The 26879-nt window shown below is 49.1% G+C and overlaps 2 protein-coding genes across 2 annotated transcripts in view; one reads left to right on the forward strand and one right to left on the reverse strand.

Annotated features, from left to right (window-relative positions):
• RNF141 (ring finger protein 141) overlaps positions 1-12356 on the reverse strand; it is a 33853-nt gene extending 21497 nt beyond the window's left edge. The window contains exons 1-4 of the mRNA XM_068124060.2: positions 11908-12356; positions 8191-8299; positions 7807-8003; positions 3657-3764 (exon numbers count right to left, since the gene is read on the reverse strand). Coding sequence (XP_067980161.1) covers positions 3657-3764; positions 7807-8003; positions 8191-8299; positions 11908-12044 — 551 coding nt within the window. The 5' untranslated portion in view covers positions 12045-12356. The remainder of the gene's footprint in view (positions 1-3656; positions 3765-7806; positions 8004-8190; positions 8300-11907) is intronic.
• A 2537-nt stretch (positions 12357-14893) lies between these two features.
• The window catches only part of LOC137432270 (nucleosome assembly protein 1-like 1), a 95020-nt gene continuing 83034 nt past the window's right edge, over positions 14894-26879 (forward strand). Inside the window, exon 1 of the mRNA XM_078782864.1 lies at positions 14894-14975. The gene's annotated coding sequence lies outside the window, so the exon portion shown is untranslated. The remainder of the gene's footprint in view (positions 14976-26879) is intronic.

The following is a 26879-nucleotide window of genomic DNA, read 5'->3' on the forward strand; positions in this document are numbered from 1 at the left end:
TCTTGCACCGATTAGCCAAACTTGTAAAAATGCGATTTGAACTTGTCATTTTCAATGAACATGTACTCGGTCATGTGTGACAGCAATGATGCATGAAAGGCATCAATGGAAAGCTGAGGATCTCCTCATAATTGGTAAACCACATGTAAATTGTCAAACTAAATAACCTTTGCATATTAACCCCTTGAATTCTGATTACCTTTTTTTTTGATACGCACTGTATTTCAATTTGCCATAGTAATTGACTTTGAAAGCACACAGCACTACTACAACTGACACTGAATGTACCAATATATGCATGAATTGTTATCATGGTTATTTCTCAAATTGGTAATTAAAATGCTGTATACTGTTGTTACATGCACCTCCCCGACCCCCTGGTCACGGTGTACCTCCGAGCCCCGAGAGGAGTCACGGCAGAAAAATGTGTTATTCTGTATGTCAAAGATCAATGGTGAAGCCACAACAATTGTGACAAACCAACAGGTATTGTATTAAGATCACACAAGAATTTAAATAAATAAAAAACACCTTTAGAGGCCATTTTTCCCCGCAAGCGGGGGTTGGCCTTTTTCGGGGACCGTGGTTGTTGTTGTTTTTTGGTTCCCTTTTTGAAGCAATGTTTTACGGCCGGATGCCCTTCCTGACGCCAACCCTTTTTGTCGCCTTTTACGACAAGCAGGGAATTACCAGTGAACTGGTACTCAATTTGCCGACCTCGGAAGGATGACAGGCTGATTCAACCCCCCTGGCGTTAATTCAGCGATCGACCGGGATTCGAACCCAGGATCCTAGGATCCTAAGCTGGCACCCGAGCCGCTAGCCCAACACCAGGATCACACAAGAATAACAGTACAAAAACAATAGTAATCAATTGTACAACAAATAGTATATCATTCCTATGATGGTACCATCAGGTTCGTACAAAGTTGTGACTGCTGGTATGCCAGACGAAGATGTGGCCTATCAAGAAGCAGAACAAGAATCGTATATGATGCTATTCAAGTACATAAGGGACACTATGTTCATTGATCCTCAGGCGGTTCGACTGACTGTCCTAACTGAGAAACTTGAAGAATTCATGAGAATCTATGGCTACCATGATGTGAAGAAACAGACCAAAAAGCATATTCAGCGTAAGCTAGATGCAGCATTCTGTGAGTCTCTCCACTTCATCAGTGAGGCAAATGGTCGGATTCTTGTATATCCTGACAATTTATCAGTTGCACAAGCTGTTAGAGACAATGCCATACTCAAGGATAAGGTTCAGGAACTGGAGTCCACACACGACATTAAACATATCATCAACCAATCGGCAGTCCACATCAGAGGCCAAATCAAATCCATGCCAAAGATGCCATGGCCCCCAAAACCTGATGAACTGAATGCAGATTATGCAAAGATGCCTGAATCGTTACTCTTGTTTCTAAAAAAAACCTTCTCATGGGCGACTCGGCAGAAGGAACACCATGACTCCAGAGGGAGATACACTCTCTTGGTCAAGATTGTGTGTATGCTGTAAGTGGAGGGGAGACAATTCTTGCCAAGCACTAATTGTTGCCATGGGGAGTCAAATCGCTGACTGGGAACGTGGAACTTATCCGAGTTTTGAACCGATTGGGACACAGTATATCATATTCAAAGCTCGAAGAGCTGGATACTGCTCTTTGTCTACAAAAACAGGCACAGGAAGCTGACAAGGGAGTGATCTTGCCATCAACCAGTCACCCCTGTGTCCCTACTGCTTTGGCATTCGACAATATTGATCGACTAGAGGAAACGCTGAGTGGGGGAGGAACATCCCACATGGCGAACGGCATCATTGTTCAACCACAGGTTTCCACTGCCAGACTGCCTGAGAAAGAAGTGCCTGTCAGCAAGAAAAACCGGAGCATAACTCCAGTAGCACTTGATGTACCCAAATATAATGCAGGGCTAAGAGAAGGTCCACCATCAACTAGGCCTGTTGCAATCAACCATGCTCCAGAACTGAAAAGCGCACAGGAGAAAAACATCATCTGGTTATTAGCAAGAATGAGTGATACAGCTTAACAATTGGTGAGCTCATGGACTGGGTTTAATATCATGATACGAGATAACATCACAGTACCGAAGGACACTATAGGATATCTCCCTACCAAAAACTACTTGAATACTATATGATATTGTTTGTCAAGATGTCAATTTTATTCTTTAGTACTTGGATATTTTGTATTTACTGAAGGCAACAATAGTAAAACATTTTAGCGTGTAATCATCATTAGTTTGTCTTCTGAATTGGAGTCATGTATGTGAGGAAATGTTGCATATGAAAGGGGCAAGAAAGAAAATTGTTGTGTCTGTTTGGCTCAAGACTTAGGCTCAAAATATAATGAGCTACAATATGGTTAAACTCTTTGAGACAACTTCAAAATCTATATTAAATTGAGTTTTAACATGTAGTTAGTGTAACCTTATATCACGATGAACCACGAGTCTCGGAAACAATTTAGAATGGTTTGATAAAGTTGTACCTTTAAACATGCTCGTTTGAGGATTTTTTCTGTTTTGCGACCCCTATCTCACATTTTTAGCTCTACAGACATTAAGCTACTCTCCAGAAATGTCCATCATGTTGTTTTGTGTTACAGATGCATATTTAAAAAAAAAAAAAAACACCTTTAGAGGCCATTTTCCCCCGCAAAGCGGGGGTTGGCCTTTTTCGGGCACCTTGGTTGTGGTTTTTGTTGGTCCCCTTTTTGAAGCAATGTTTTACGGCCGGATGCCCTTCCTGACGCCAACCCTGTTTGTCGCCTTTTTACGACAAACAGGGAATTACCAGTGAACTGGTACTCAATTAGCCGACCTCGGAAGGATGACAGGCTGAGTCAACCCCCCTGGCGTTAATTCAGCGATCGACCGGGATTCGAACCCAGGATCCTAGGATACTAAGCCGGCACCCGAGCCGCAAAGCCAAAACCAGGGATAAATATAGCTAACATATAGCTAACATATAGATGTGTTACAGATACATATAGCTAACAGAAAATAACAAAAAAGTCTGGTGCCCTCTCATGGTAGCAATTGTCACAATTTGGCCAAGTAGCTCATGGACTATGAATGAACCCTTTGGTTTATATGATACAGAAACTGGAACTTTTGTGCACACCATCAATGCACTTCAATGTGAGCTCCGTTTGTCATACGCAGGACATCAAGACGGTACACGAGTTCTTGCCATGTTTGGCTCAGCAAGTTTGCGCCCACCATTGCGCATGCAGCTGTGAAATATATTAACAACCAAAGTTGTCCACGTCTTTTTGGAACACCCGTACATCCGTGGTTGAAATTTAATAATAGTTATTTCAACTCTTACAAATCCCGATTTGTTTTCATTTCGCTCTCTACAACGCAAATGGAAAACAAAAACGTTTGTCATGATGGCATGCTACCTCATCTTTTTCTGCACATAGTTCATTCAATTTTTCATAGTTTACGGGAAAAAGAGAGGGATAGAGAGAAAGACCTGGACTGCAGAACATCAGCCGAAACAGCATCGATAATTAATAGATCCATGCTCCACTTTCTGAACGGGGAAAGATTAGTGGGGCTGGGCTGGCGAGGACGGGGTGGGGGAACATCCCTCTGAGTATTCAGTATAGGAATGTCATATTTACCATTTGTCGATGCAATGGTGGCAAAAACTGTGCATGCACGGCAGGATGATGTCAGTACGTCCGTCCATGCAGATACAGCACTCCTCTCCATCTGTGAGCTTCTCGACCCTTCCAAACAAAGAAAGATAGTCACCTCCCAGGAACTTTACAGCACTACACTAGAGAGTTCATAGAACACGATACCCCACACAGTGTTCAGGTATTAATAAAATAATGATTTTCTTGATCATTCAAAAAAAAATCCAGAAGTTTAGCACTAATGAAGCAGTCTTATACACCACCCTTATACACTGTAATAAGATGACATTGGTTTAGTTTTAGAGATGCAGGCTTCATTGATCACCAGAGAACGTAGCATAAATCAGCATTGTACATAGCCACATCGACGGCCTCTTATTCACCCCGATACGGCACCTCACATGCCATGCCCTCTTCCCAGGGGCTGCACTTGATATCTCCCATGATATGCACCACCCCAGAGACCGATCCGATAAGGACGATCAGGCCCCCTCGCCGATAGGCGGCGCTCTTGTGTCCGCCATTACTGGGGGCGTCCCGATCCAAACTTAACTCCAGCTGTCTGCGCCAGCACAACTATCATCGCGATCGTACATGAAAAGTGTCCGTGATAATCGTTCTCAAGTGTTTCTCTATACGTGTGGAGCGGTCGTGGACATCTGGCACCTGAAGGCACACGACACAAACCCCGTTTTCGGCGATATCGCCGGGCGCCGATGGCACACGGCCATGCCGCACTGAAGGCACCTGGGGGTACCCGGTTTCCACTTCCACCTGCACCGAACCTATTTTGTTAGCAACCCCATGCTTTGCCATGCCGAGCCCCCTTCCGCCTTAGCCCCGAGTTTCTCGACCACTACGATAACGACTCCTCTGACCGACCCGACTAGGTGCCCATCCCTTCATCGACTCCTCCATACGGCCAGGTCTTGGCGGCCGTCCCACAGCCGCCCCGCATGGATTCTTCCCTCAGAGTCCACCTCCGCCCGGGCCAGCCACCTCTGGCAACTACGGCTAGGCCCCGAGTGGCCACTGCCGAGCCCCAAGTTCCTTGATCACTAGGGTCGCGGCTTGTCTGGCAGACCCGACTGGGCCTCCGTCCCTTCGCGCGGGCCGCCTCACCGGCTCCTTATCGCTTCATCGACTCTTCCATACGGCCAGGTCATGGCGGGTGTATCACTGCCGCCCCGCATGGATTCTTCCCTCAGAGTCCACCTCCACGCGGGCCGCCACACCGGCTCCTCACCGGTCGTATAGCTCGGTGGACCGGTGGTATCGTCCACGATTCCATCTTCTCCGATGAATCTAACAAACAAATATATTTTGTATCGATATTCTTTCGGCAAAGTGAACTGAGCCCGGTAACTGCATGTAATCTGAACGCTAGAGAGCAAGCCGAATGAAGCGGATGCCTCCCACCTATGGCGGCGTCTATAGTGGGTGCCCGTCCATTGAACCCTCCATCGGATCGGTCTATAGAACATGTCCAAGTAATGCAAAACGTGTGGTTCTTTGAAGTATGAAGGTGATTTGTGTGCAACAGTGTTCAAGTACATAATTCAATTTAAACAAGAAAAAGAGCAATCAGAGATTGCAAACCCTCGCCAGGATGTATTTTCAGTGGTTTTTAAGGCTTTTGTATTAAAACAAATATGACGGCCGAACCACGTGACCAATGACGTCCTCATTATTATTTTTTTCTCCACCAATTTATGCCGACATGACGCTCAAGAAATTTCATCTTGATCGGATGACGTTTTGTACTTGTCAAATTATGACGTCATAATGGAGGCACCTATGACATCATCATTAACAAATTTTATTCCCCATGGAGAGTTCTTTACAATGAGCCATGTCTCAATTTTTTCTATTCAGCGCTTTCTGAGATATAGAGGTGCAAAGTTTTTCGATTAATTCCAGGTATTACCGCCATTTTAGCCAGCGTTTATTATATCACCGTAACTAACACGTTACATTAGTTCTTCAAGCCTGATTTTTGTTTGTGTCCTTTATAACGTCCTTAAAAACAGTAAGCTTCCTGTTTGGAATGATTTTCGATATTACTTGACTGCCCGGCAGGAAGAAGAGTAAAAATGTTACCTCTGTCCTCTTTGCACATGGGCGATCAGGACAAATTCAGAGCCAAGGTATTGTTTAATAAACATTAAATTTCAATGAGTTGTTCATCGATCATAAACTGATAAGACAGAAAGGCGGACGGACGAACATGAACCAATTGTTTAACCCCCTCTTCTTGCTCCGCATCCGCAGGGTAAAAACAACCATCAGACTAGACAGTTCATAGAACACCTTATCCTATGCAGTCTTGAGAAAAAAGGGCCATGTGGGTGGGGTCTGTGAAGCAAATTTGACTCATCGAGATGATGTAAAATGCCATAATAATTTGTCCAATTAATGCGAAGGGGCCGATCAAAAATTACGTAACGCTTTCTTTGCTCAAATCTGACACCCCCACGCCCGGTCAACCCCCGCCCCCAATCCAAGGAGTGATGGCAGGCTGACCAGGTGTCCCATATCTTTATACAGGATTGTCCCATATCTTTATACATAATATAACCATAACACTTTAATCTCAATGTTGTGAATGGAAAGTTGATGGATTGAAGCGGTATAACCGCGGAAGTAAGGAATTCACCTCGGTTTTTTAAAAATAATATAATTTTCGTAATAATAACGTAGCGTTATTATTATAGTAAATCTAATCGTAACACTAATCGCTTTGTAGTGTCTGCAACGTTTATTATACTGGAGGTTAAATATATATCTTAGTTACGGCGGAAGTTTTGTGTAGCGGAAGTCCGATGAAAGTAGCGGAAGTTTTGTGTCCGGCCGTCATGCTACGTCATGACGTATATGATGTCATTACGGCGTAAACACCTGCTCACTACGGGAGCGGCAGGAAAGGTCATTCCTCTTTGGGGTATCTATATAATAATAGCGTAAGGACTCGACTTTGTTATCCCTTTTACGCCGCACCCAGTGACCCGATGCCCACGGCACTAATGGATTTACGATCTACGAACCGCGCTCTTTGTTTATCACGTACAGCGATCCTCGAAAAATCTGAATTACCCGACGTTGGGGCCCAAAAGCATCCAATTAACTGCCGATACGACGCCATCATACGACGCCATCGTATTGGCGTCTGCTGGGGGAAGGCGAAGCAAGCCGTCCGCTGATTGGACAATCCAGAGCATGCATTTGTGCCGGTGTCGGCGATCGTTGTTCATATACTCACTCTTCATTCTCATCTTTCTTCCTAACTCTTACTCGGACAAGCAAATCCCCTATGCCATCCATAATGGTACACTCTATCCATACACCACATCCTCCCTTCCGTGGATGTTCCATGGGTTTCGGCTAGTATAGATTAGTCTCTCTATGATCGGGTCTCAAGAACATTGGGTGTGTGTTCATTTACCAAGTTTCTTATGGAGAGATCGCCAAATGGTTAAAGCATTCGAGCAAGCACCACATTCAAAACTGTTAAGGAACAGCTGGCTTGGCAAGCGCTAGCTAGCTGCTTGGTAAATGAGCACACTTCCAACCCTCGTGGGGTGTATAGATTACAGTAGATCTTCGCCCAGTTCTGCAAGTAAAACTTACCTCATGGATGTCGGGATTCCTCCAAATTTCTTTGTTTAATGTTATAAACAGCATTAGCGACTGTTTAAAAAGCTAATCATGTGTGTTTGTGGTTTATAATATTTTACAAGCCAGGCTACACTGCTGTTAGACTTTTGGTCTTGTTTTTTATTGCCAGATAGGCAAGACAGTAAAATAAACATCTCGCTCCTTTATGCGCGTGTACGATCGGGATGAATTCAGAGTGAAAGTACTGCTAAATTATAGGTTCGTTTTCCCATGCATGTTCAGATTTGTGTTCAAAATATAACATTCAATTGAAATCCAGTTGTTCCTCGATCATAAACTGGCATTTGTAGACAGACAGACATACAAAGTGATCCAATTGCTTAACCCCGTTTTTCACTTCGCGTGTGCGGGGTAATGAGCATCACAGCACAATGACGCCTTAAACCATTTCAGAAAGTTGTCCACAGTACCACTAAGCACCTGTGAAAGAAACTACAAGTACTGGCCTTGCACTCACCGACCCATCCAAATGGAAGCCTGACAGGCACCTTCTGCCGAGTCGTCACCGCAAGCATCAGCAGAGGTGGTCGTGCCCGACGTTGGACAGGGTTCAGGCAGGCTGCCCGTTTGGCAAACAATTTCATAATGCAGGGCCATAAACTGGTGCAAGTTCAGGATTCGTGACGCTTCCACCATCGCCGTCGTAAGCCCCACCTTCGCATGGAGAGGACGAAAAACACCAGATGTCAATCAAGACAAGACTAAGAGTAGACGGTCAAGCTTGGGTTATCCACATTGGCTTCCCAAAACGGTTGGGTCACTGACAAAAAGCACCAGCAAGTAGAAGTGAGCAGCATCATAGAGAAGGTGAAATCATTGGTGACGGACCGACGGTCCATACCTTTGTACATATAATTCTGACCGTCATCTTCCAAAGAGCAGTTTCATCAGATCCTGGTTGGATTTCAAAGAACAGCTGCTTATCTTGTCCTGTCGTCAACCTCCTCGTCCTGCAGCAACAAAATCTCAGGTCGGAGAACGACATAATTAGTATCATTTGCGCACGACCTGCATCCAGTAATGACTCCGGAATGTGTTACGTTATATACCATGTAACAAATAATGTTATTTACATATGCACATACATCTTGCCGCCATTATACCAGTAAAGCAGTTTGATAAACACTGACATTAAAAGCGAAACACCGGTAAAAACTAATACCGGTCAAACCATACACCGTTAAAGCCGGCCAAATGTAAATGTTACCGTTAAAGCCGGCCAAATGTAAATGTTACCGGTACTGACCAAATGTAAGTGTTACCGGTGCCGGCCAAATGTAAATGTTACCGGTAAAGCCGGCCAAATGTAAATGTTGCCGATAAAACCGGCCAAATGTGAATGTTGCCGGTAAAACCGGCTAAATGTAAATGTTGCCGGTGAAACCGGCCGAATGTAAATGTTGCCGGTAGAACCGGCCAAATGTAAATGTTGCCGGTAGAACCGGCCAAATGTAAATGCTGCCGGTAAAACCGGCCAAATGTAAAGGTTACCGGTAAAACCGGCCAAATGTAGATGTTACTGGTACAACCGGCCAAATGTAAATGTTACCGGTAAAATCGGCCAAATGTAAATGCTACCGGTAAAGCCTGCCAAATGTAAATGTTACCGGTAAAGCCGGCCAAATGTAAATGCTGCCGGTAAAACCGGCCGAATGTAAATGTTGCCGGTAAACCCGGCCAAATGTAAATGTTGCCGGTAAAACCGGCCGAATGTAAATGTTACCGGTACCGGCCAAATGTAAATGTTACCGGTACCGGCCAAATGTAAATGTTACCGGTACCGACCAAATGTAAATGTTACCGGTGCCGGCCAAATGTAAATGTTGCCGGTGCCGACCAAATGTAAATGTTACCGGTACCGACCAAATGTAAATGTTACCGGCACCGACCAAATGTAAGTGTTACCGGTACCGACCAAATGTAAATGTTACCGGCACCGACCAAATGCAAATGTTACTGGCGGTGGCCAAATGTAAATGTTACCGTGAAAGCCGGCCAAATGTAAATGTTACTGGTACAACCGGCCAAATGTAAATGTTACCGGTAAAATCGGCCAAATGTAAATGCTACCGGTAAAGCCGGCCAACTGTAAATGTTACCGGTAAAGCCTGCCAAATGTAAATGTTACCGGTAAAGCCGGCCAAATGTAAATGCTGCCGGTAAAACCGGCCGAATGTAAATGTTGCCGGTAAACCCGGCCAAATGTAAATGTTGCCGGTAAAACCGGCCGAATGTAAATGTTACCGGTACCGGCCAAATGTAAATGTTACCGGTACCGGCCAAATGTAAATGTTACCGGTGCCGACCAAATGTAAATGTTACCGGTGCCGGCCAAATGTAAATGTTGCCGGTGCCGACCAAATGTAAATGTTACCGGTACCGACCAAATGTAAATGTTACCGGCACCGACCAAATGTAAGTGTTACCGGTACCGACCAAATGTAAATGTTACCGGCACCGACCAAATGCAAATGTTACTGGCGGTGGCCAAATGTAAATGTTACCGTTAAAGCCGGCCAAATGTAAATGTTACCGGTAAAGCCGGCCAAATGTAAATGTTACCGGTACCGACCAAATGTAAATGTTACCGGCACCGACCAAATGTAAGTGTTACCGGTGCCGGCCAAATGTAACTGTTACCGGTAAAGCCGGCCAAATGTAAATGTTGCCGGTAAAACCGGCCAGATGTGAATGTTGCCGGTAAAACCGGCTCAATGTAAATGTTGCCGGTGAAACCGGCCGAATGTAAATGTTGCCGGTAGAACCGGCCAAATGTAAATGTTGCAGGTAGAACCGGCCAACTGTAAATGTTACCGGTAAAACCGGCCAAATGTAAATGTTGCCGGTAAAACCGGCCAAATGTAGATGTTACTGGTACAACCGGCCAAATGTAAATGTTACCGGTAAAATCGGCCAAATGTAAATGCTACCGGTAAAGCCGGCCAACTGTAAATGTTGCCGGTAAAGCCTGCCAAATGTAAATGTTACCGGTAAAGCCAGCCAAATGTAAATGCTGCCGGTAAAACCGGCCGAATGTAAATGTTGCCGGTAAACCCAGCCAAATGTCAATGTTGCCGGTAAAACCGGCCGAATGTAAATGTTACCGGTACCGGCCAAATGTAAATGTTACCGGTACCGACCAAATGTAAATGTTACCGGCACCGACCAAATGTAAGTGTTACCGGTGCCGGCCAAATGTAAATGTTACCGGTGCCGGCCAAATGTAAATGTTACCGGTGCCGACCAAATGTAAATGTTACCGGCACCGACCAAATGCAAATGTTACCGGCGGTGGCCAAATGTAAATGTTACCGGTGCCGGTCAAATGTAAATGTTACCGGTGCCGGTCAAATGTAAATGTTACCGGTGCCGGCCAAATGTAAATATTACCGGTGCCGACCAAATGTAAATGTTACCGGCACCGACCAAATGCAAATGTTACGGGTGGCGGCCAAATGTAAATGTTACCGGTGCCGGTCAAATGTAAATGTTACCGGTGCCGGTCAAATGTAAATGTTACAGGTGCCGGCCAAATGTAAATGTTACCGGTGCCGGCCAAATGTAAATGTTACCGGTGCCGGCCAAATGTAAGTGTTACCGGTGCCGGCCAAATGTAAATGTTACCGGTGCCGGCCAAATGTAAATGTTACCGGTACCGACCAAATGTACATGTTACCGGCACCGACCAAATGCAAATGTTATCGGCGGTGGCCAAATGTAAATGTTACCGGTGCCGGTCAAATGTAAATGTTACCGGTGCCAGCCAAATGTAAATGTTACCGGTACCGACCAAATGTAAATGTTACCGGCACCGACCAAATGCAAATGTTACGGGTGGCGGCCAAATGTAAATGTTACCGGTGCCGGTCAAATGTAAATGTTACCGGTGCCGGTCAAATGTAAATGTTACAGGTGCCGGCCAAATGTAAATGTTACCGGTGCCGGGCAAATGTAAATGTTACCGGTGCCGGCCAAATGTAATGTTACTGGTGCCAGTCAAATGTAATGTTACCGGTACCAGCCAAATGTAAATGTTACCGGTGCCCGCCAATTGTAAATATTATCGGTGCCGGCCAAATGTAAATGATACCGGTGCCGGCAAAATGTAAATGTAACCGGTGCCGGCCAAATGTAATGCTACCGGTGCCGGCCAAATGTAAGTGTTACGGGTGCCGGTCAAATGTAATGTTACTGGTACCGGCCAAATGTAAATGTTACCGGTGCCGGTCAAATGTAAATGTTACCGGTACAGGCCAAATGTAAATGTTACCGGCGCCGGTCAAATGTAAATGTTACCGGTGCCAGCCAAATGTAAATGTTACCGGTGCCGGTCAAATGTAATGTTACCAGTACCGGTCAAATGTAAATATTACCGGTGCCGGTCAAATGTTATGTTACCGGTACCGGCCAAATGTAAACGTTACCAGTGCCGGTCAAATGTAAATGTTACCGGTGCCGGCCAAATGTAATGTTACCAGTACCGGTCAAATGTAAATATTACCGGCACCGGTCAAACACGCGCCGCCGAAAGCAAAGCGGTGGATTAAATGGGACTCACGTTTCATCGAGCTCCTCCACCTTCTTCAGAAACCGTTCGTGTGAGAGGTTTCCTATATTGTAAAACAGCAAGGCCCGATTCCGCGCATTCTCTGGAAGCTTGCTCACTATGCCTTGCACCGAACTATTCTGTCCCATAACTATAGACTGAAGCTGGATTTCGCGGGACTACGATACGGACATCCCTGCCAAGGGAAACAAATAGTTTTCCTGCGTTACCCGCCGGTCGGAACCAAAAACAATAAAATATTCGAGCACTCGTCCGGCCGTTAAAAGTCACAAGAGGACTTTCACCGAGAATATCATTAACATCCCTTCAGAGTTTCCTTCTAAGGTGCGATGCAACGTCGTATTTGCGCGACTGGCGCAAACAAGTTTTCCGGAAACGGAATTATCTATGTCCGGAAACGGACACGGCCGCCATTTCCATAAACACCAGCGACTCGGCCCGAAAGCGGGAATGGAGCAGCGAACCTACATTGATTTCATTTCATATATCGAATCCACAATATGTCATTCAGTTTCATATTTGATTTATCCTTTGTTTTTAAGTTAGACCTGCACCAAAAAACGAATCGAGGGAAATACACCGCCTAATAAAGTATATTCATTCTTCAGAGTCATCATATGCCAAATACCACTTCTGGACCCTTTATTATTATTATTATTATTATTTCGTATTACCGTATGCAGCCAGTCGCTGTTGGTTGCATCATTTCTGGTAGCGCGGCTGTGCTGCTGATGCAGGCAGTGCCCACTGTTTTTGCAGGACAAATTCATTAGAGTTTGGTTCAGGTCCGAATCCAGATCCGTCCTTTCAGTGGATACAAAACGTATACTTTTCAACCTGGCGGAGGTGTGCGCCCTACCGAGTTCTGGTCGAGGTTGTATATACCCTCATGTGCCCAAGGACAGGCATTTGGCAAATATTACACACCTGCAGCCTGCAGGTGAGTGGTATTTCTGCTGTGCACACCTCCACCTGAACTATTGCGTGAATTTTCAAGATTTCGATGTTGGTGGTTGGTCTTGGAGCTTCACCTTCAGCTGCCATCATAATATACAATGTTGGCTCACTATTATAAGTGTTGTACCTATTGACGTTTATTCAAATGGAATGGTGGTCTTCATTTTACCTCCACCACCGAAGGTGGATTGAGGTTATATTTTCACCCCTGTCTTTGTCTGTATGTCAGTCGCCTACAGGGCACAATTTTCAACCGATCTTCACGAAACTTCACCAAATGGTAGAGTTTGTCATAAGCAAGAAGCCTATTGTTTTTGGGGTCAAAAGGTCAATAGGTCAACATAGGCCAAAGGTCACCAACTTTGTCAGATGTCTAAAATCCTCAATTTTCATCCGATGGACTTGAACTTTTAAGAGGATTTGCATACCAGGTCACTGAATTCGACCACCAATAACTTTTGAGGTCATCATAGGCCAACAACTTATTTTAGGGATTTCGCAAGTATCGTGCTATGCACGACATATTTCTTGTTTGTTTTTTTTTGTCTGCTTGTCACTTGCCTACAGGTCACAACTCCAAACCGATCGTCATGAAACTTCACAAAGTTGTAGAGGTCGTTACAATTGAGAAGCCGATATATTTTGAGGTCAAAGTTCAAAGGTCATCAGGAGGTTGAATTTCTAAAATCGTCATTTTTCATCCGATTGACTTGAAAATTGAACAGCATTTGTATATCGAGTCCCTAAATTGGGAAATCAACTACGCTTGACGTCAAAACGTTGAAGGTCAACTGAATGTCAAACTTCCAAAATCATAAATTTTCATCTGAAAAACCGTCAATTGTCATTCGATTGAATTGAAAATTGAACAGCATTTGCACATTGAGTCACCAAATAGGGAAACCAGCTATTTTTGAGGTCAAAAGGACAAAGGTCAACTCAAGGTCAAACTTCCAAAATCATCAATTTTCATCTGAATAAAATAATCATCAATTTTCATCCGATTGACTTGATAGCAGGATATCTCAAAAAGTTGTGGACGGATTTGGACGAAAATTTGTGGAGAGGTTGGGTGTGTGACAACGAGGCATTGATTCGATTTTGGTGAAGATCTGAATATGGATTCGGATATGAGAATTATTTAATTTTTATGTGATTCTTCACCATTGAGTGATGGGGCTAAAACCAGCATATAGCAGGATATCTCAAAGTCATGGATGGATTTTTTTTTTGGTGAAGATCTGAATATGAATTTGGATAAATAAAATAAATAAATAATAATTTTTAAAAAACGACCTTTAGAGGCCATTTTTCCCCGCAAAGCGGGGGTTGGCCTTTTTCGGGAACCGTTGTTGTTGTTGTTTTTCGGTCCCCTATTTGAAGCAATGTTTTACGGCCGGATGCCCTTCCTGACGCCAACCCTTTTTGCCACCTTTAACGACAAACAGGGAATTACCAGTGAACTGGTACTCAATTAGCCGACCTCGGAAGGATGACAGGCTGAGTCAACCCCCCTGGCGTTAATTCAGCGATCGACCGGGATTCGAACCCAGGATCCTTGGTATCCTAAGCCGGCACCCTAGCCGCTAGCCCAACACCCAACACCCAGCCCAACACCCAACACCCAACCCAACACCAACACCAACACTAGCCCAACACCCAACCCAACACCAACACAACACCAATTTGGATATGAGAATTATTTAATTTGTAAGTGATTCTTCACCATTGAGAGATCGGGCGTATAGCGATATCTAACATGATATTTATAAAAGTTATGGACGAGTTATGACTAAACTTGGTGGACGAGTTGGTTAGGTGACAAGAACAAGCTGATTTGATTTTGGCTCAGGTCCGAATCCAGATCCGGCCTATCAATGGGATACAAAACATATACTGTTCAGCCTGGCAGAGGTATGCGCTCTACCGAGTGCCGTTCTAGTTTACTATGTAATATGGCACTCACAATGCATACAACCCATAGAACTTCAACCTGAATGTTGTTTTGTTTTCAGACCCGACGGTGCCGATGGATGTGGATCAAAAACGACACATGAAGGCCCCGTTCATTTCTGTGTACCTTATAATCTGCACCACCGAAGGTGAATGGAGGCCATGTTTTCACCTCTGTCCATTTGTCTGTTTGTTTGTTTGTGAACAGGATATCTCAAAAGGTTGTGGACACATTCAGACGAAATTTGGTGGAGAGGTTGGGTGTGTGACAAGGACTAAATGATTAGATTTTGGTGAAGATCCGGATCCGGCTACTAGAATTTTGTAATTTTTAATTTCCGGTTTTAAATTTAAATTTAATTTCCGATCCGGCGACTGGTAGTTTCGCCCACTCTTCTTGTGCAAACTGCTCCAGTTCTCCCAGATTTGAATGGTGCCTTCTCCCAACTGATGTTTTCAGATCTCCCCACAAGTGTTCAATGGGAATTAAATCTGGACTCATTGCTGGCCACTTCAGAACAGTCCAGCATTTTGTCTTGAACCATTCCTCCTGGGTGCATTTTGAAGTGTGTTTGGGGTCATTGTCCTGTTGCAAGACCCATGACCTTCGACGGAGACGGGAGAAAAGGGGAATGAAAGAGTGAAGGTGAGCAGAGAGCCTTGATTTTGGCAGAATCAGCTTCATCGCGGGAGATTCCAATGATTCTGAATGCTTTGGTTGCTATAGCGTAAAGCCGAGCTAGGTGTGAGGCAGGAGCACCAGCCCAGAGGGGATAGCAGTATTCCATCAAGCTGCGGATGAATGCTTTGTATGTGGTGAGGAGCTCAGGTGTGCCAAGGAAGGACTTCGCACGGTGGAGGATGGATGCCCAGTTGGTGACTGGCTTTGGAGGCCAGCTTGGAAATGTGGTCTTCCCAGGAAAGATCATGGCTGATAGTGAGGCCCAAAAGCTTAAGTGACATAACTTCTTCAAGAGGATTGTTGAGAAAGTAGATGGGAGGGTTTTCCAGATGGTCTTTTCGGAACGACAGTGAGAGTGTGAGATTTGTCAGGATTGAAAGACATGTACCACTTGTTTGACCAGTTTTTGATTTTGTCCAGGCCGGCAGAGAGTGAAGAGGCTGCTGCCTGCCGATCTGAGGGATGAAGTATGGAGCGGCAGAGAGTGGAGTCATCAGCAAAGAGATAGAGAGGATTTTCCAGAGAGTCATAAAGATCATTGATGAATACCAAAAAAGCACAGGGCCCAGAACACTGCCTTGAGGAACCCCAGCCTGAACAGGAAGGGGAGATGAGAGAATTACATTCAGGGCCACACGTTGACTGCGACCTGGAGAGGAAGTCCGCAAGGCGGGCGTGGAGATTTCCATGGATACCATAGGAGGAGAGTTTGGTGAGCAGAGACCAGACCGTATCGTATCGTCAGGTCAGGGATGCCAGACCTTATCGAAGGCACGAGATATGTCAAGGGAGACAGCTCTGATTTCCTGTTTGGCGTTGAGGGCCTCCATCCATTGTTGAGACAGCAGAAGCAACATGTCCAGACTAGAATGACCTGGTCTGAATCCAAATTTATGATCAGAGATCAAGCCATTGGAGAAGAGGAAGGTTTTAATATCAGAAGCGATGATGGATTACATGACCTTGCTGATGATTGGGAGCAGGCTGATTGGTCTGTAGTTGCAAGGATCTGTTTTTGCACCTTTTTGTGTAAAGCGGTCATGTTGGTTGATTTCCAAGCTGATGGCAGATGATCTTGAGCAAAAGAGACGGTGAAGAGAACAGAGAGACGGTGAGATAGAGCGGTAGAGCAGGATCTTAGGACCAGTGGGCTGATGCCGTCTGGTCTGGTTGCAGAATCAGAGTCGATGTTTGACAGAAACTTCTCCACCTTGTCAGGAGAGAAGGACACAGAGTCAAGGAGCAGCGGGGTACGACTGGTTAAGGTGGGTACAGAGAGGGATGGGTTTGGGACACAAGATTTTGAGGTAAACACAGAGTTGAGGCATTCAGCTTTTTCATGTGCGGAGTCAGCTGTGTAGACGTTTGAGGTAAGGGAGGGGATGGAAGGGGAACAAACACCAGAAACAGATTTGACCAGACAACACCAGGATTTGGAGGAGGGAGACAGGTTTGAGAGTTCGGTCTTGAGAGTGGAGATATATTGTTTCCTGGCTCTCCTGAGGTGTGTACCATGGTTTAGAATAGGTACACCGTATCCCTGCGTGTCGTAAGAGGCGACAAAGAGGGTTGGCGTCAGGAAGGGCATCCGGCCATAAAAACATTGCCTCAACTAGAACGCCACTCAGTAGAGTGCATACTCCCGCCGTGGGTCAAGTTGGAATGGTACGATTTCACAAAAGTTTGAGGGAGTAGTTCAGTGACAACACAAGAGAAGACAACACAAGACAGACACTGCACAGATATATATTTAGAATATATAGAAGATTGTAGCGGTTGCCGCTGAGCATACACAATCGCCTTACACCTGCCGAAGACGCAACCAGGGAGCGATAACTGTACCGGGCTCGCCCAGGCCGCCCGGACATGCCCTGACGCGCCTTTCCCGGGCATGCCCGGACTCGCCTTTCCCGGGGTCGCCCAGGCCGCCCGGCACGCCCGGTCTCGCCTTTCCCGGGCATGCCCAGACTCGCCTTTCCCGGGCTCGCCCAGGCCGCCCGGGCACGCCCGGTCTCGCCTTTCCCGGGCATGTCCAGACTCGCCTTTCCCGGGCTCGCCCAGGCCGCCCGGGCACGCCCAGTCTCGCCTTTCCCGGGCAAACGCTCCGGCATGACGTGTTTGATTGCATATATATATTGCTGCCCGATAAACGGGCTTGTCAGAGTACCCGAGTTTTGGTTTTGCTCAAAAAAAGAAACTCGGATGAATTCCCGTCTTTTGTCGCGTCAATCCTTTCGACTCGCGTAGGAGCACAGCTCCTTCACTGGTGACCCCCGACATGGACACGGCAGTTGCCCTTAAACTGCCTACCTTCTGGGAGGCTCACGCGGTGGTTTGGTTCGCCCAGGCGGACTCCCAGTTTGCCCTGCGAGGCATTACCGCCGACGACACCCGCTTCCACCATGTGGTAGCGGCACTCGGCTCCGCCACCGCGGCCCGCGCCCTGAGCCTCCTCCAGCACCCGCCCGCCGCTGACAAGTATGGCGCGATCAAGACGCTCCTCCTCGACGCATTCGCCCTCTCACCGGCAGAACGCGCACGACGACTGCTCGACCTGCCCAAGCGAATGGACTACATGCTCTCGCTGCTCGGTGAGCACTCCCCGGATTTTCTTTTCTGGGAGCTGTTCCGCTGCCAGCTGCCTAGCCAGGTACGCCTCGCCCTGGCAGGCACGCAGATCATGGATCCCCGCGCCCTCGCCAGGGAAGCCGACAAGATCTCCTCGGAAGGCCAGCACATCGGGGCGGCTACCTGGAGCCCGCCGCCATCCGAGGCGACGCCCATGGTGCCCGAGCGCCCGGTGCGGTTGGAGGCCGAACTGCCGGTGCAACTGGCGGCCGCCACGCCACGCCGACCGCTTCCAACATGACGGCCGGGGCCTCCACCTGACCAGGCGTGGTGTTATTACCACGCTAGGTTCGGACAAAAGGCTCGGACATGCCGACCCCCGTGCACTTTCGGCAAGTCGGGAAACGGCCGGGCCGGCGTTCATTACCAGCCATGAGCGCCGGCCACTCGGGCAACTTGCTTTTCATCAAGGACAAAGCGTCCGGGCGGCGTTTTCTTTGTGACACCGGCGCCCAACTGAGCGTCATACCTGCCTCCGAGCAGGACAGGCAGACCGCCGTTTGCGGCCCCTCCTTGGTCGCTGCCAACGGATCGGCCATCCGCACCTTCGGCCCGCGCAACGTCACCCTCTGCTTCGGCAGCCAGCGCTTTAATTGGACCTTTGTGACGGCAAGCGTGCCCATGGCTTTGCTAGGTGCCGACTTCCTCTGCACGCACGGGCTGCTGGTCGACGTAAAACGGCGTCGCCTTGTCAACGCCGAGACTTTCATTTCCCTGGCATGCACGATGAGCAGCTCCGCGCCGACCGAACTAGCATGCGCCCTCCCGGCGGCGAACGAGTTCGCTCGCCTGCTCGCAGAGTTCCCGGCCCTCACGCGGCCGACGTTTTCGGCCGTCGCAGTGAGACATGGTATCGAGCATCACATACCAACTACGGGCCCGCCGGTCTACGCCAGAGCCCGCCGCCTCGACCCAGCCAAGCTCGCCGTGGCAAAGGCCGAGTTCGACGCGTTGGAGCACCTCGGCATCGTGCGGCACTCCGATAGCGCGTGGGCCTCGCCACTGCACATTGTGCCGAAGCCGGGGGGGGGGGAGGGGCGGCTGGCGCCCATGTGGCGACTACCGCCGCCTCAACGACGTTACCACCCCCGACAGGTATCCGGTCCCGCACATCCAGGACCTTTCCGCCCGTTTGGCGGGGCGGGTCATTTTCTCGAAAATTGACTTTATACGGGGATACCACCAGGTACCTGTCAGGCCGGCCGACGTCCCAAAAACGGCCGTCATCACACCGTTCGGCCTGTTCGAATTCCTGAGGATGCCGTTTGGCCTGAAGAACGCGGCCCAGGCGTTCCAGCGCTTGATGGACGGCGTGCTGCGCGACCTGCCGTTCCTCTTCGTCTACCTGGACGACATCCTCGTCGCCAGCACGTCCCGGGCCGAGCACCTCCTCCACATCCGAACACTGTTCGGGTGCCTCAGCGAGCACGGTTTAATCGTCAACCCGGCCAAATGCCACTTTGGCACGACGGCCATCGACTTTTTGGGCCACCACATCACCAGGAACGGGGCCGTGCCGCTGCCAACCAAGGTCGAGGCCATTACTGAGTTCCCGCGTCCCCGCTCCATCAAGGCCCTGCAGGAGTTTTTTTTTTTTTTTTTTTGTATACAAGATCGAGGCTCGTGAAAGAGCTAACATTAATCACACAAAAAGACAAACCGACACACAAAACACAAAAAACAAGGGGAGCGGCAGACAAGATGGGGAGAGAGGGGGAAGGACACAAAAGAGAGGGGGAAGAGGGGGAAGGACACAAACACAACATTTGAGAGCAGGGACATCGGGAGGACTTGGGGGGAGGTGGGAGAGGATTAAAACATATGAACACTGCAAGGACTCTGGGGTGAATTACCGGGGGTAGAAAGATCAAGGTTTTCGATGGGGGACGATAAGAGATGGTGGTGAACAGCTGTTTTAAAGACCTGGAGGGAGGAGTGGGATTGAAGGGAGTGGGGGAGTTTGTTCCAGAGGCGGGAGAAAAGGGGCATGAAAGAGTGAAGGTGAGCAGAGAGCCTAGACTTTGGCAGTTTAACCATAAGAGGGTTGCAGGCAGATCTTGTGCGACCTGAAGGAATATTGGGGGGACAGAGCACAGAGAGAGCTGGGGGAGCAAGGCCGGAGAGGAGTCGGTAGAAGACAGAAAGACCACCAACCTGCCTGCGGTGAGTGAGTGAAAGGCCCTCGGCGTTGACTACATCGCAGGAGATTCCAATGATTCTGAAAGCTTTGGCCTCAACAGCGTGAAGCCGAGCAAGGTGTGAGGCAGGAGCACCAGCCCAGAGGGGGGAACAGTATTCCATTGAGCTGCGGATGAAAGCCTTGTATGTGGTGAGGAGCTCAGGTGTGCCAAGGAAGGACTTCGCATGACGGAGGATGCCCAGTCGGCGACTGGCTTTGGAGGCCAGCTTGGAAATGTGGTTTTCCCAAGAAAGATCATGGCAGATAGTGAGACCCAAAAGCTTGAGCGACAGAACTTCTTGGAGAGGATTGTTGAGAAAGTAGATGGGAGGGTTGTCCAATCGGTCCTTTCGGAGAGACATTGTAAGAGTGTGAGATTTGTCAGGATTGAAAGACATGTTCTACTTGTTTGACCAGTCTGTGATTTTGTCCAGGTCTGCAGAGAGTGAGGAGGCTGCAGACTGCCGATCTGAGGGATGAGGAATGGAGCGACAGAGAGTAGAGTCGTCAGCAAAGAGATAGAGAGGATTTTCAAGAGAGTCAGAGAGATCATTGATGAAGACCAGAAAAAGCACAGGGCCCAGAACACTACCTTGGGGAACTCCAGCCTGAACAGGAAGAGGAGATGAGAGAAACCCATTCAGGGCCACACGTTGACTCCGACCAGAGAGGAAGTCCGCCAGCCATGCGTGGAGATTTCCATGGATACCAAAGGAGGAGAGTTTGGAGAGCAGAGCAGGGTGCCAGACCGTATCGAAGGCACGTGAAATGTCAAGGGAGACAGCTCTAATTTCCTGTTTGGCGTTGAGGACCTCCATCCATTTTTGAGAAAGCAGAAGCAGCATGTCCAGAGTAGAGTGACCAGGTCTGAAACCAAATTGATGATCAGAGATCAAGCCATTGGAGAAGAGGAAAGATTTAATATCTGAAGCAATGATGGATTCCATGACTTTGCTGATAATTGGGAGAAGGCTGATTGGTCTGTAGTTGCTGGGATCTGTTTTTGCACCTTTTTTGTGCAAAGTGGTGATGTTGGCTGATTTCCAAGCAGATGGCAGATGACCTTGAGAAAAAGAGAGGGTGAAGAGAACAGAAAGAGGGAGTGAAAGAGCTCAGCATGGTGAATTTTTACCACCGTTTCGTGCCCCGCGCTGCTCAGCTCATGCGGCCCCTTTACGAAGCCCTCCGGGGCAAGCCGGCCAAGCATGACGTCGTCTGGTCCGCAGCCATGGATGCGGATTTCACAGGCGCAAAGCTGGCCCTCGCCGATGCAACGCTGCTTGCTCACCCGGTGCTCGACGCTCCTATCGCCCTCACTACAGACGCCTCCGACTACGCGGTGGGCGCCGTACATGAACAATGGGTGAACGGGGTTTGGCAGCCACTCGCTTTTTTTAGCCAGCAACTCCGGCCGAACGAGCTAAAATATAGCACATTTGACCGCGAGCTCCTCGGTCTATACCTGGCCGTTCGCCATTTCCGCCACCTCCTGGAGGGCCGCCCGTTCACGGCTTTCGTCGACCACAAGCCGTTGGTTTACGCGATGGCCAAAGTCACGGAGCCGTGGTCGGCCTGCCAGCAGCGCCACCTCTCCGCCGTGTCGGAGTTTACCACGGACATCATGCACGTCGCCGGAAAAGACAACGCCGTGGCCGACTGTCTTTCTCGGGCCAGCGCGAACGCGGTCCACCTCGGCGTGGACTTCGCGCTTATGGCGGCCGAACAGACCACCGACACCACGGTGCAAGCCCTCCGGGCGGCGGACACGGGCCTCCACCTGGCCGACGTCCGCTTCGCGGACACTGTCCTGCTCTGCGACGTCTCCCAAGGCCAGTCTCGCCCCGTCATGCCCATTACCTGGCAGCGCCGCGTTTTCGCCTCCCTCCACGGCCTTTCCCACCCGGGCCGGAAAGCTTCCCAGAAGCTGGTGTCGGCGCGTTTCGTCAGGCACGGACTTCGACGGGACATCCGCGATTGGGCCAATGCCTGCACGGCCTGCCAGCGGGCCAAGGTCCACCGCCACACCCAGGCCCCGCTGGCACCTTTCACCGTGCCCGAACGGCATTTCGACCACGTTAACGTGGACCTGGTGGGCCCCCTTCCCCCATCACGAGGTTTCACACACCTGCTCACCATGGTGGACAGGACCACCAGGTGGCCGGAGGCCGTTCCCCACGTTTCCACCACCACCGCCGACGTGGCGCAGGCTTTCATCGCCACCTGGGTCACACGTTTCAGTGCACCAGCGGACATCTCTTCGGACCGCGGTCCGCAGTTCACCTCCGAGCTGTGGGGCGCGGTCGCCCGCAACCTGGGGGTCAAGCTCCACTGTACCACGGCCTACCACCCCCAAGCCAATGGGTTGTGCGAGCGTTTTCACCGCTCCATGAAGGCCGCGCTCATGGCCGGCCTTCAGGACGGCGGTTGGGCCGACCGGCTGCCGTGGGTCCTTTTGGCCTCCGCACGGCCCCCAAGGAGGACCCCAAGGCGTCCACCGCCGAGCTCGTCTATGGCCAGCTGCTACGCGTCCCGGGCGAGTTCGTGCCCGACGCTACCAGTCCCTGGTCCGCAGCTCGCCAGCGCTCGGACCTCCAGGAGGCCGCCCGACGGTTTGCCCCCGTGCCAACGTCCCGCCACGGTGGCCCCCAGTCCTACGTCCCCCCAGCGCTTTGCACAGCGGAGTACGTTTTTGTGCGTCATGACGCACACCGGGGACCACTCCGGCCGCCGTATGACGGGCCCTTCCGGGTCCTGCGACGGGACGACAAGTCTTTCGGCGTCGACGTCGGCGGCAGGTCGGACCGGATTTCGGTGGACCGCCTCAAGCTGGCGCACGTGGACGTCGACCAACCACGATGGTTGTCCCTTCCTCCGCGGCGAGGCCGCCCCCCGTCCACGGTTCCCCCCGCTCGACCACCCACCACCACACCGGACCCGCCCCCCCCCCCACGACCCTCCAGGGGTCGCTTCGGCCGGGTCATCAGGACCCCCCTTAAATTGACCCTGCCGGTGCAAGTCGATTCTGGGGGGGCGCGTGTAGCGGTTGCCGCTGAGCATACACAATCGCCTTACACCTGCCGAAGACGCAACCAGGGAGCGATCACTGTGCCGGGCTCGCCCAGGCCGCCCGGACATGCCCAGACGCGCCTTTCCCGGGCATGCCCGGACTCGCCTTTCCCGGGCTCGCCCAGGCCGCCCGGGCATGCCCGGTCTCGCCTTTCCCGGGCATGCCCAGACTCGCCTTTCCCAGGCCGCCCGGGCACGCCCGGTCTCGCCTTTCCCGGGCATGTCCAGACTCGCCTTTCCCGGGCTCGCCCAGGCCGCCCGGGGACGCCCAGTCTCGCCTTTCCCGGGCTCGCCCAGGCCGCTCGGGCACACCCGGTCTCGCCTTTCCCGGGCATGTCCAGACTCGCCTTTCTCGGGCTCGCCCAGGCCGCCCGGGCACGCCCAGTCTCGCCTTTCCTGGGCAAACGCTCGGGCATGACGTGTTTGATTGCATATATATATTGCTGCCCGATAAACGGGCTTGTCAGAGTACCCGAGTTTTGGTTTTGCTCAATAAAGAAACTCGGACGCATTCCCGTCTTTTGTCGCGTCAATCCTTTCGACTCGTGTAGGAGCACACCGGCAACCGGAGCTCCTTCAAGATAATGTAAAAAAAGAAAAAGGCAATTTCACTTACATTTTCGGATACAGCGTTCAATTCTATATAGGTGAGTGTATTTTGAGGCATGTGTGACTTCAAATAAAATTGTAAGCCAGGAAAACGTTCGTTTCACTCCTTAATAGAGATCCAACATGTAAAAGTGGCCCAAACGTCAAAACAAAACTCGCTCATTTTAAGTCGTGCAAGCTAATGCGACCACTCATTCTTCTGGGAAGAATCCCGTGCACATGCTGGTCACACTTATAAGTCACCTAAGTCTATATATGTTCATAAAATACTGACACCGCGATTGACATTCGCTGAGGTAAATGTTGATATCTCTTCTGAGGTAAAAAACAAAACAAAACAAAAAACGTTTTAAAGCATTATACGTATCAAACGATACATTTTATGAAACGGGGAAGCCGAATACACACTTAGGTGGTTTTAAAATGACAGAATATGTCTTTATTAGGAAAAAAAAAAGAACCTTGAAGATGATGGTGCTAACAAAAAAACACCGCTCGAATGCATAACCACGAGTTTAAACTACATTTACAACAAATATGAAAACTATTTTCATATCACAATGTTAAATATAGAATATATAGAAGATAATGTAAAAAAAAAAAAAATGAGCCCTATCTTCCAATGGTAAACAATCCTTCAAAAAATTCCTGGATTCGGAATAATATCCTGAGCTTCACCAAAAACGAAACAATTCTTCCTTATCCCAAGGGCAATCATCCCAACAACTTTCATCCAAATCCGTTCAGAACTTTTCCAGATATCTTGTTCACAAACACACGAACACACACACACACGGACACGATCGAATCCATTACTCCCTGGCGGGAGTAAAAAGAGAACCATGACAATTACAACTACATATGGGCAGGGTACAGCCCGAAGTGGAGATCAGTTTCTGAGGTTTGGGACGTGGAATGTAGGGACAATGACGGGGAGATCAGGAGAAGTGGTGGAAGTATTGATCAGAAGAAGAGTGGACATATGTTGTGTGCAAGAGACGAGATGGAAGGGAAGTGGTGTGAGAATGGTGAAGGGTAGGCAGGGACAGAAATACAAGTTTGTCTGGCAAGGGTGCCCGGAGGGCGTGAATGGTGTTGGTGTCCTGTTTTCTGAGGAGTTTGTAGACAGTGTGGTGAGTGTGACGAGAGTGAGTGAAAGGTTGATGATGGTGAAAATGATGATTGGAAGGCTCTTGGTGAACGTCATCTCGGGATATGCTCCGCAGGTTGGTCGGAGCGATGAAGAGAAGGACAAGTTCTGGTGTGCGATAGAGAAGCTGATGGAAAATGTGAAAGATAAGGAAGTTGTTGTGGTAGGAGGAGACCTAAATGGACATGTGGGAAGGAGTATGGACGGTTTTGAGGGAGTTCATGGGGGTTACGGATATGGTGTGAGAAATGGAGAAGGTGAAAGGATTTTGTAGTTTGCTGATGGAGCTGATTTGTTGATTTGTAATACTCAGTTCCAGAAAGAGGATAATAAGCTTGTTACATACACGTCAGGTGGGTCGACGACAACCCTTGACTACCTGATGGTGCGTAGGTGAGATGGGGGACACCTCCCGGACACAAAGGTGCTCCCGGGGGAGGAGGCTGTTTCACAGCACCACTTGGTTGTCTGCGACATAAGGGTGAAAGGTGCGAGGAGAGCTCGGCGGGTGAAAGTACCAACCGAGAATGAAGGTGTGGAGGTTGAAAGAGGTGACAGTAAGGGAGGCATTAAAAGAGAGGCTGAGTAGGGTCGAGGATGATGTGGTTGAGCTTGAAAGTGGTTGGATGTCAATGAAGGCTAGTCTGCTGGGAGCCGTTGGTGAGGTGTGTGGATGGACAAAAGGACCACCGAGGCACTCGGAAACATGGTGGTGGGATGATGAAGTTGGAAAGAGGATTGACGAGAAAAGGAAGAAGTTCAAGGAGTGGCACAAGGCGAAGGGTACGGGAGCAGAAACAGCAGAGCATGAAAGTTATAAGGCAGCCAGGAAGGCTGCAAAGAAAGAGGTAGCAAAGGCGCAGGAGGCATGTAGGAAAATGTTCGGAGAACGCTTGGATTCGGAAGAGGGTCAGAAAGCAGTATTCAGGATTGCAAAGCAGATAGCGAAAGAGAGGTGTGATGTGATGGGGGTGAGTTGCTTGAAGGATGAAGTGGGACAAATCGTTGTCGACGCCACCAAGATTTGGAAGAGGGAGACAGATAAGAGAGTTCGGTCTTGAGAATGGAGAGATATTGTTTCCTGGCTCTCCTGAGGGTGGACACACACTTGTTTCGGGCTTTGTGAAAGGAAATGAGATTTCCTTTCGTTGGATTTGCTTTCCAGGAGACGAAGGCAAGTTGTTTCTGGGCAACAGCCTCACCACAAGATTCCGTGTACCATGGACGGGAGGAAGGGTATGACAACTGAAGACGAGATGGGATAAATTTGTGCATGAGAGAGAGCAATTTACTTTGGAAGAATTCCCAGGATGAGTTGATGTCAGAGGTGGTAGAGATTGGAGACCAGTCCAGATGATTGATGGCTGCTTGAAGACCGTGTCAGTTGGCCTGAGTGAAATGCCAGACTCGTCGACGCTGAGCAGGCTCCCTGAGAATGGTCAGAGAGATGTCCACTTTAACAAGCACATGATCAGATGAGCCGATTGGAGCAGAAGAAGAGCAGCAGACATTTTCAGGGAAGTTAGTCATAACCAAGTCCAGAAGAGAAGATGCTCCGTTGACTGAGATCCGGGTCGGGAAATTGACAGATTGTGTCAGTCCCAGTGAGTCGGAGAAGTTCTTTGCTGCGGAGCCATGGCTGGTGAGAGAGGTACCCACACCCAGCCAGCTGGCATGGTGACAATTGAAATCACCACATGAGGAAGAGAGAGTTGGGATGGGTAGATAGAAGTTGGTCC

The sequence above is a fragment of the Myxine glutinosa genome, chromosome 8 (genome assembly GCF_964187855.1).
Source record: "Myxine glutinosa chromosome 8, kmMyxGlut1.1, whole genome shotgun sequence".
In the NCBI taxonomy this organism is placed as follows: domain Eukaryota; kingdom Metazoa; phylum Chordata; class Myxini; order Myxiniformes; family Myxinidae; genus Myxine; species Myxine glutinosa.